Source organism: Camelus bactrianus, chromosome 16 (assembly GCF_048773025.1).
Source record: "Camelus bactrianus isolate YW-2024 breed Bactrian camel chromosome 16, ASM4877302v1, whole genome shotgun sequence".
Classification (NCBI taxonomy): domain Eukaryota; kingdom Metazoa; phylum Chordata; class Mammalia; order Artiodactyla; family Camelidae; genus Camelus; species Camelus bactrianus.
This window is the reverse complement of record NC_133554.1, coordinates 54,134,612-54,145,354: the sequence shown is the minus strand read 5'-3', so window position 1 is coordinate 54,145,354 and position 10,743 is coordinate 54,134,612. Positions and strand designations below refer to the sequence as shown.

Below are 10,743 nucleotides of genomic sequence, written 5' to 3'. Positions count from 1 at the left end.
AGCAACGCGGGCCGGGCCAGAGACGCCGGGCCGGCCGGGAGGGAGGCTCGGCGCACGTGACCCCGCAACCCCCATCCCGCCAAGTGGGGAGCGCCGCCAGTCCCTCTCCAGTTAGTCAAGCACCGGTGATGCTAAACTTTCGTCGGGGCAGTGCAGAGAAGTTTGGGGATGAAAAGGCTGAGCTGACAGGTTGGCAGGTGGAAGAGAGTCATGCTTGTGGGAGGCACCCCCACCCTTCCCTCTGGAAAGAATTGGTACAGGCCGAGATAGGAAAGCCACAGACAATGGAAGCCCCCAAAGTGCATCTCCTTTGGGCATCAAAAAGAAAAAATCAGATTAGTTATAGAAAAGAGTTTCTCCATTTCTCCAAGCCTTTCCTCCAGGGTTCTTGGTATCCTGAGAGGAAGAATAAAGGAGGGCGGTCCGTAAGGGGTGGGGAAAAACATGTACTGAAATCCTTGTCGTGACAGATATGCAGTTCTGAGCCTGGCACGTCCTGTTGCCAGGGCCCTCTGCATCCCACTCCCAGTGCTCTCAAAGTGCAGCAAGGACCCGCTGCAAAGCTGGGGGAGGTGGCCTGTCACATGACCCCTGCTCCAAGCCCACAACATCGTACAGAGGTGCCCAGCCTGGGCCGGGGGTTATATACTCCTGGCTCCGACACTCGCTCCTACTAAGTCCTTACTCTCTCTCTGTGTCTCTGGCTTTTTAATTTACAAAATGAATGCTTTCATGGGGTTATTATGAGGTTTAACAATTAATGTGACAACTTGGGACAGTCTCTGGTACATTGGAGGGACTCAATAAATGCGACTCATTATCAGCAACAGTAGAAACAATGACCTAAATTTCCTAAATTTAGGGGGGACTTGGGCAGACATGAGGCCTGTCCTTGGTCCTGAAGAGCAGCAAGGCCACCAGAGACACCCCGTGACATCCATTCAGTAGCCCCATCTTTCAGTCCTCACTCCGAAGTCACAACTGAAATCTGCTCTGAAGCCCTCCCCATACACAAGCCAGCCAGAAGCCACCATTCGGTACCCTCGTCATTCCCAAGGCCCAGAAAGTTGGGAGACTGAGCGTGCATTTTAGTACAAGTGGTTTATTTCTCCCCCAGGTGAGGGCGCACAGGTATTAAGGAGATGTGTGCCCACCGGGCTCCTTGGGGAACCACCCAAGGGATGCTAGTTTAGTTCACATGCATTAAAAACAACTCTAGTCGCCAACAACGAACGTTAAGAAGCAACACCTCGACGTGGCCGAGCTCCTATCTGTACGCAATGCGGCCTCACGAAGGTGTGGTCATGGTACACATATGTATAGGTGGATGCCGGAGACAGTCCCGGTGGCCCTGTGGCCCTGTGGCCCCGCTCTGTCGTGGAGGCTTGGCTGGGGGCTGAGGACCAGCCTGTTGTCAGTGTTTTGACAAGAAGGTGGCTCTTCCAAGATGGAGTTCCTGTCCATGGCTGTGCTACCTCGCCTCCCTGCTTTGGCGTGCGCAGCTGTGGGGGCTTCCGAGTCATGTTCTTTTTGTTGGCAGGAGGTTGGGAGCACCAGAGACCCTAACCCTGGATCCTTGGCGGAAAGGATGGTGGGTCATTATTTTCTCCTGATCAACAGGCTCCTCCTCACCCAGCAGGTGCAGGTCAGCGGTCCTGGACAGTGGGGTGGGGGGGGGGTTGGCGAGGGAGGGAAGATGCCTGTGTGCACATCAATAAACAGCCGGCCCACTTTGCTAAAACCTTTTACGGCAAACTTGCTCTAAGACAAAAGAGAGGGAAGAGCTGACCTGTGCATTCTGCTAGTCCCCTGGATCAGACTCTGTTCACGGAGTTTTCCGTCTTACAGACTTTCCTCTCTTAAAAAGCCTCCCTCCGAGTGGGAGGAACCCACATGCCCAGCAATCAGCAGCTTGGGACAGGATGTCTCACTGATCGTTATTTTGCTTAAAAATCCCCTTTTCCCCACCTCCAGATCAGTAAAGAGCTGGCTGCTGTCAGCAAAACCTGTGATGTAATGGTAGACAAATCAGGTGGAAGGGGTGAGCCCCGCAGCTATTGTAAAAACTGGATGTGCGATGAGTTTCAATTCTTTGGATAATCAAAATATTTAAAACACCGGGGGAAAAAAGTGTTAGTCACTTCCAAAGTGTCTGTGAATACCTGAGACCGTCTGTATCTGTAGTGAGCAAACTCACAGCATGGATTCTGGAATGGAGGTGAGGAGGCAGAGGGTCGAAGAAAGACAGGTCCGCCACCACCAGGAAGCCCACCAGGCACGAGGATGTGGTCCCCCAGCCCTGGAGCCACTAGCCTCCTAGGTGGAGCCCTCCAGCGCTTTCCCTTGGTGGCCCAGGGAGAGTCCACCTGGCCCTGGGAGACTGATGTGGACCGTGTCGGGTCTCATCAGGGATGCCGCCTCCTATAAAAGCATCTCCTGACCAGCCCTTCCACCTTCTCCTGCAGGGAAATGCTACCCCTCTGTGCAGCCAGGAGGAGAGGGGCGACTCAGGGTGGCCACCTGGGCTTCTGGCTGTGCTAGCAGGAGGCACAGCCCTGGTAATGGGACCCTTGAACCTGACCTGGTCCCTCCTTCCTGCCGCTCCCCACTTGGTGACAGTGGGATGTAGGGGTGAGCTGAACCAGGCTCCCAGCTTAGGGGTGGCCAAGCACCTGGGAGCATTTCCGGTGGAAGAGGAGGCCAGAGGTGGGAGAAGCTGGTCCAAGTCGTGGGTCTTCTGTCTGCCCGGGCGGCTCAGCCAGTCCCACGCTGATTCTCCCTGAATCTTGGCCACGCCTTTGGGCCAGCAGGAGCCTTCCAACCCTGCAGTCTGCACACAGTCTTCCAACCCTGCACACAGTCTCCAGATGCCTTTGGTTTCTATTAAAGAAACACAGCTTGCGTTTGCATGAATTAAAAACAAAAACGGATCAAGGAGGCAGGAGTCCCTGAAAGTGTGTTAGGCTGGAAACTCGGTCCCGTAGTGCCTCAGGTGTTCATCTGCCACGGACAGGTAGGTGGCCCTCATGCTGGGAGAGTACTGCGGGAGAGAGAAGAGGGGACAGTCAGAACAGGGTCACGCCACACCACCAGTTAAATCAGACACCGTCCTAGCACAAATGCTGGGAACTTCTGAGGGGGTGCGAGCGGGGCCAGCCTTAGTGGCCAGGCACCAAGTTTCAATGACAAGGCATCGCGGGGACAGGAGGATACCAGTGTGGCCGGGGCAGGCTTCCTGTCTGCTGATGTTTCCAACCCTGGGGCCATCAGGACATCTGGTTTCCAGCCTGAAACTCAAGACGCACACACTGACCAGCCCCCCTAACACACCAAGGCACTCAGGAGCCCGCCTAGTAAGCAGGCTGCGGGCACAGGCCGGCCGCCTCAGAGAACCAGGTTCAAATCCCAGCTGTGCACCCTACTCAGCCCATGACCTTGGCTGAGGTTCTCCGAGCTCTCCAAGCCTGTTTCCCCATCTGCAAAACGGACTTAACGAGCACTCAGCTCTTGCATGAAAGGGATGAAATAATATAAAGCAAGCAAGACCCCTAACACAGTGGTTCTCAAACTTGGCTGTGCGTTAGAGACATGGGGAGCGGGGCGGTGGGGGGTGGGAGGTGGTCTAAAAATATCCTGATAGCCAGGCCACACCCACCAGTATTTTTTTTTTAGGAGATAAAGCACACATGACACAAAATTAAGCATTTGAAAGTGCCGCCAACATATTTTTAAAAGCTCTCTCAAGCACAGCCAAGTCGGAGAACACAGAGGAAACGTTCACAGCCGGCACTCGCTAGCCACTGCTAGGACGCAGAGATGCAGCTTCTTCCACTGTCACAGCTTACGTCTCACACAGGGCCTGAGCCTCTGCATTTCTAACAAGCTCCAGTTGCTGCTGGTCTGCTGACTCCAAGCAGCAGAAGTCCACTGGACCCTGACTGTCTCCTGGCCCCAGGGATGCTTGTGGGATCCAGGACCAGGTCATTCACACCAGAGGGAAGGATGCTTCCAGCTGCGGGGGCGGGGGCGAGGGGTCGGCAGCCTGAGACTAACCCAGTGGTCTCAACCAGGGGCAATTTTGCTGCTCCCTCCACCCCCGCCAGGACAGCTGGTATCACCTGGAGGCATTTTTAGTTGTCATAGCTAGGGGGCTGTACAGTGGGGGTGCTACTGGTATCGAGTGGGTGGGGGCCAGGGATGCAGCTAAACATCCAGCGATGCACAGAACAGCCCCGCGACACACAACGATCTGGCTCACAATGTTGGTATGCCGAGTGGGGAAGTCTGCTCCAGAGAAGCCCTTCTCCAGGTGTGGTCCCAAGACCAGCGCCTTCAGCTTTACACGGAAACAGGTCAGAAATGCAAATCCCTGGGCCCCACCCCCAGCTCTCCGAGTCAGACACAGGGTGGGCCCAGCCGTCTGGGTTGTAACAAGTCCTCCAGGTGATGGACGTTCAAGAGTGAGACTCTCCACCTCGAAGAAGTAATTCCCAAATTTGCTTGATGATGAGAAATCACCGGGGCTGCATTTTGAACAACTGCCCCGGTCATTTTTGTCCAGCAGGTCTAGGACACCGTGCCTGGGAAGACAGGAGGATTCCTAGAGAGCAGAGCTAAGGGAGGACGCATTCCTAGCCAAGGGAACAGGCTGTATATTTTGATCGCCTTGCTTGATCTTACAATGTATGAAACCCCCAGGCTGTCCCAGAGATGGCGCTGGCGGGGGAGGGATTTGTCCATAGGTCAAACACGCGGAGACCTGACGAATAATATTTAGAGCAGGTGCAGGGGGAGAGTGGGGAGCGGCCAGCTGTGCTCTTTACTGGTGCTCACATCCACATCCTCCAGGCTGTGGTTTCCTTGGTCAGCAGCCTTAGACGTGTCTTCATGGTACCTTTGCACGGGGTGGGGGTGGGCGGGTCCTTCCCCGGGGTGGGTGGAGCCGGGTCGGGGCAGAGCAGTCAACACAGCCAAAGCAACTGGAGTTTCTGGGCAGGTCTCCGATGATGGGGAGGAAGGTTTATTCTGTCCTTGAGCCTTGCAAATAAGGTCAGTTCTTGATTATCTCCGCTCATGGCAGGGAGAGTGGCCTGGATCTTTCGAAACAGAAGGTAATCCGAAATTCCTTTTTATTTGGCATCCCAGGGCCTTGAGTAATTCATTTTTCACAGCAGCAGATTTCCCCTAATGATGTACTGAGATTAATATTAAAATCCATCTGCATTCCTGGGGCCACAGCAGCTGGTGGGAGGAAAAAGGAACCTAAGAGGCTTCCGATTAGAGAGGAGCCAGGGTGAGATTTAAAAGGTGCCAATTCTGGAAGCAATGTTGCACCAGCCGCCCTCTCAGCTTGAGGCCCCAGGAAGCAAGAGCCAGGCCTGGGTCTAGCGCTGTTTGTAGAAGGACAGCACGTTGGCACTTGGGGCAAATCCAGCAAGGTGGGCCCATTTCCCTTTCAATATAAAAGGAGCCTGAATTCTGACTTGGGGAAGATGGTTCTCCAGGACACCAGTTCCCCCATCTTCTTGGTCTGCTGGCTTTCTGAATAAAATCCTACTCCCTGCCCCAACACCTCTTCTCCTGATTTATTGGCCTGCCGTGCGGTGAGCAGACCGAGTCTGGACTCGGTAACACAGACATGGCCAAATGACTGCTGAGGGGATGCCAACCGGCCTCTGGGTGAGAGCCAGGGCTTTAAGGTAAGGCTTGAATGACACCTCCTCGGACTCCAAGAACAGTTCCTCCCTCTGGGTCCCAAAGCACCTTTTGGCACTTACAATAGCTTTCCTGAGTCTCCCCTCCTGCAGACTGCATTTCCTGAAGACGGGGGCTGGGTCCCTGGCTCTCTTCCCAGGTCCCTATGGGTTTCACCAAGAGCACTTGCTGGACTCGCTGAACACATGTGAACATCTGGGTTCTCAGGGCCCAGGTCTATGTCACGGGTCCTGTGTCGCCGGAGCTCCAGTGCTCCCAGTTCACCAACTGGACGGCTCCTTCCAAACCACCTGGATGGGGCAGGTGAAACACCTCTCCCAGCCCATCGAAGGCAGAGGCTCCTTCCCCCAACAGACTCCTGGCTCAAGAACTCTTCTGCCCTATCGCAGACCTCTGACCTTGTCTCAGATCACCCCTCTTATAAATGCCACACTTCTGTGGAGAAGGCCAGGTGAGAGGAAACATAAGTGAAGACAGAGGGGTTAAAAAAACCAAGAAGCTCGTTCTTACAGCACTTACTGTAGCACATTGGTCAGAAGGACCAGTTCCTCTAATGCTCAGACCATCTATGTGCTATGCACTATTACATTTCCATTGTACAGACAGGGAAACTGAGGCCCAGAGAGGTGAAGTACTGGCCCAAGGTCACAGAGGTCATAAGCAATGAGCTGGCATTTGAACTCAGGCATTAAAAAAATTTTTTTTATCATTTTTTAAAATGGAGATACTAGGGATTGAACCCAGGACCTCATGCATGTTAAGCACAGATTCTACCACTGAGTCATACCCTCCTCCTGCACCCAGGCATTTGGCACTGGAGTCACGTTTTTAACCTCAACTGTCTCTATTTGTAGCTCTGTCTCAGCCAGTATCCCTGTGACCCTCATCCTGCTCTCGGAGAACACAGCCTGACCCCCCACCCCAACCACATACCGCAGACTCCTGCCCCGATGCTGTTTCTAGGTCCCCTGACCAGAGACGGAGAGCATGTGGGAAATGCAGACGCCGCCTGGGCACAGCCCTGGGGACGTGGGGTCCTGGGCGGGGGCGGGGAAGGCCAGGTCTGGTATCAGCCCTCCGAGATCGGCCACCACAGCGGCCCCCCAACCCTGCAGCCCAGGCTGGAAGGGTAAACACAAATCTGAAACAGAAAACGTTTCCCTGGGGCAAAATGCATCTTAGAGCAGCAATTCCTTTAGAAAACTTGTAATCATAAATTACTTCTCTGTCCCTTTGAGATGTCGATAAACCTCTCGCAAGGCCAGTGAAGGCTCCTGGCAGTTCTGCTATCCGGGAACGCTTTCTCCTGGGTCTGGAAGCCATCTCTGAAATGCGAGCATCAGGGAAGACAAGACAGTCCCCCATCTCCGTGGCAGTTAGCGAGCCCTGACGGCCGCCCAATCACCAGGCGGATTTAGGATGAACCAGATAAACGGTGCTGCTGAGTCCTCCTGCTTGAGGACAGGTGAGCAGTGCGGGGCGTCTGCCTGGCTGTGTGAGGCGAGCTTTCTGTCTCTACCATCTCCTCAGCGGATTGCCAGCCATGTGCTGGGCAGTCTAGTTTAATGCTTATTCAGTAGCAAATTGGTCTCATTCTTTTCTACCCCTGTCAGGGGGATTCACCGGGTCTGAAGGAGGTTTTCTCTTTAATTATCACCCCCCTCCCCCGCCAGCCGCTGCCACAAGGGCAGTGCCTTTGCCTCAGAGTCCAGGTTACCGTGGGCGGAGGGGAGCCTCTTCCGATGAGCGGCACATTCTCGTAGCGGGGGTTCCCACCGAAGAGCACGGCTTGGTTCCTGCGGGGGCCGAGAGGAGCGCTCAGGCAGGGAAGGCGTGGGGGTGGGGGACGTGTGCATATGGGAGTGGGGAATGGAAACCGACCACAAAGAGAGGGTGGGGAGAAGCAGAAGACGGGGTGATGGGGCCAGGAGCAGCATGGCCGGGAGAAATGCAGCTTCTGGGGCCTTCAACCTGCCCTGCAGACTTGAGGCAAAAGACCTGACACCTGCGGCAGCTCTTCCTCCAGTACTACATGCTCCCGGGGGCCTTCCCGCCAGACACCCTGGCGGCAGTGGGGGAACCACGCTGGCCTTGGATGTCTTCCTCCCCACCTGGTTCTCTGGACCCAAGCATGCTGTCCCCAGACCCAGTGCCCTGGGGGATAGGAAAGCCTCAGCCTGATGTGTTGGGGGAGGTACGAGGGAGGCCCCAGGAGCCCTGTCGTACATGTACTCCGAGACGGGGGCGTTGGAGATGGTCTGGGCCGGGGGCTGCAGGCTGGTCTGGCTGCCCAGGCCGCTGCTGTAGCTGCAGAAGCTGCGAAGCTGCCCCCTAGGCGGGTTGTGGGCGGCGATGCGCCGGGCCTGGGGGTTGAAGGGGTCGTCATCATCGATGTCGTCATAGTCTCTGTCCCTAGAATGGCACGTAGGACATGAGCAGCCATGAGGGGCAAGGGAGGCTCTAGCAATGGGGTCCTGGCCCGCTTCCCAGTCTTTCTTCCCAGGACTCTCCCTCTGGCCACATGTGTCTCCTTGATACAGATCACTGCTCTGTTCCCAACTCTGTGTCCACCTCCTCCAGGTAGCCCACCATGCTGTCCACACTGACCCTCCCTACCCTGCTTCTTCTTGTCTGATCTACTCTCAAGGCACTGAAATACCATCTTATCTCTTAGCTCCTCAATGAGACCATAGGTGTCCTGGTAACCGTACTATAATCTATCCTTCTGGTATATTCTGGGGGTGCCCCTCTCAGCCCTTAAAGGTCTCCTCCTCATTTTATGCCACACAGTTCTGCACAGGAAGAGAGGGCAAGCAAGTGATGCCAGGTTGTGGCATGATGCTGTCACCATCCTTGGCCCTGCTCCTGCCCTGGCCCCCTCAAACCTCCTTCTGGGGGGTCTGTCTGAATTCTCAGGGATGCAGAAATCCAGCCAGCCTGCTGGGGCTGAATGCCTGCTCCCCTGCTGCCCTTCTCCATTTCAGTTATCAGCTCTTGGCTCAGTCACAGAGCACAGCCTCCCGCCTGCTGCCCCAGGAACACCCCAGGCAGCCCACCTGGTGGCAAAGTGCTTCCAGGCCCGCGGCCCCACGCAGACCATGGTGGAGAAGGCCAGTGCGGCCAGGAGGGAGAAGAGGCCGAGGTAGAGCAGACCCTCGATGCCGTCGTAGCAGATGCCAGCGAGGGCGTCCAGGTAGTCCTGGCAGAGGGAGAGGGATGTGCGGTTGGAGGGGGAGTGTGGCAGAGCCTGGGGTCTGAACTCGTCTCTGGAAGCCCCTCTCCCCAAGCCTGGACCTGAGATCTCCTCCCCTTCTCCATCCCAAGCACCTTGTACAGACATAGAAGGGTCCATGCTCAGGACCCCGACAAAACGGGGCTTCTTGGGTTCACTGTGCAAGCGTTTGCTGAACACCCACTGTGTGTGAGGCTCTGAACAGGACAGATGAGCTTGCAGGGTGGCAGAGCCAGGAGACAAGGGGCACTTAATCTGAGGCCAGGATGGCGAGGAGCGGAGTGCGCCTTGAGCGGCTGAGGCAATGGGGACAAGCAGGCGTGGTGTGGTCAGGAAAGAGAAGAAGGGCCACCGGGAGACAGGTGAGATGGCGCCAGGTCATGCTGGGCCTCGAAGGGCAGGTGAACAGTTTGAATTTAACACAAGGCGATGGGAAGACATTGGAGGGTTTGGGATGAAAAGGATGTGATCCAATTCATTTTTAAAAAGACCACTTTGTTGGGGGGGAGGGTATAGCTCAGTGGCCGAGTGCATGCTTAGCATGCATGAGGTCCTGGGTTCAACCCCCAGTACCTCCATTAGAAAAAAACTGAAAAAATAAAAAGACCACTCTGGCTGTTGTCAATGAAAGGTCTAAGGGGGCAGGAGGAAGTAGGGACCAATTAGGAGGGCACAACTGTCACCTAGGGGAGCAGAATGGTGCCTGAACCAAGGCAGCAGCTGTGGAGGGAGAGATAAGTGCACGGAGCAGGAGGTACCTGAGAGGACAGTTGCGAAGACTTGCTGAGGGACTGGATATGGAGTGGGAGGGAGAGCGGGTACCAGGGTGATGCCCATGTTCTCAGCTCTGAAGTCAGACTGCCAGGGTCCGAAACCCAAGCCCTTGACTTGACAGCTCTGGAATCTTCAGTAAGCTTCTTTATAAATAAATAGATCTATCTATCTATCTATCTATCTATCTATCTATCTATCTATCTAACTACACACACGTGCACGCACACACGTTGCTTATCTATAAAATTTCCCTTGAAGTAACATGCATTTCACAGTGTAAATGTGAGGGCTAAATGACGTATCAGATATAAAGTGCACAGAACAAGGCTGAACACAGAACCAAGTGCTCAGTAAATGGCAACCACGATCATTATTATATTGATTTGCTCTAAATTCACATAGGATGCGAAAGCTGTTGAAACACCCTGGCTTACCACTCTGGGGGAGAGGGGAGCTCACACACTCCCAGTGTGTTCTCTGCACTAACGTCTGATATCCCAAATTCCTAGAGGTGACCCTGGCAATGAGAGTGGGATGTCCACTGACAACCCAGGGCATTGGATGGGTTGACCAGATGGCTGGGAGTCTGCACACTGGGGAACAGTCTCTCTCCTATAGCTCCAGGCCCCCAACCCCCAACAGCGTTCTAGAGGTAAAATGATTCAACTCTCCTACCCCGACCCCCTGGTACCCTTCCCCGAGTCTCCCTTCTCAGCCACTGGAGAGAATCAAGAAGCCAGGCCCCTTCAACCTTTCTGCTGTCCAACTTCCTTCCCATTCCCTGAGCCTGAAGGGAGCCCGGAGAGTCACTCTCCGAGCCTCTGCTGGCTTCTCCCTGGGAAGATGTGGCCTGCTGGGCTATCCCCCCGCCCTCCACTGGCCCCCAGGGCCACCCCAGCACCTTGTGCAGCCCTCGGCAGTCCAGCATGGCCGTCAGCTGGTGAAGGCTGGACTCGGATGAGTTCAACAGGAGCTGGATTTCGAGCAGATCTTTCTGAGGCAGAAAGAAAGAGGCAAACATG

The 10,743-nt window shown here is 55.0% G+C and overlaps 1 protein-coding gene across 2 annotated transcripts in view; it reads right to left on the bottom strand.

Moving 5' to 3' along the window:
- Positions 1–1,082: 1,082 nt before the first annotated feature.
- TTYH2 (tweety family member 2) overlaps positions 1,083–10,743 on the bottom strand; it is a 35,406-nt gene continuing 25,745 nt past the window's right edge. Inside the window, exons 10-14 of one of the 2 annotated variants that reach the window (XM_074343609.1) lie at positions 10,623–10,715; positions 8,772–8,914; positions 7,942–8,127; positions 7,433–7,511; positions 1,083–3,040 (exon numbers count right to left, since the gene is read on the bottom strand). In XM_074343609.1, coding sequence (XP_074199710.1) covers positions 2,960–3,040; positions 7,433–7,511; positions 7,942–8,127; positions 8,772–8,914; positions 10,623–10,715 — 582 coding nt within the window. In that variant the 3' untranslated portion in view covers positions 1,083–2,959. The remainder of the gene's footprint in view (positions 3,041–7,432; positions 7,512–7,941; positions 8,128–8,771; positions 8,915–10,622; positions 10,716–10,743) is intronic. The other variant, XM_074343608.1, reaches the window with a different exon arrangement.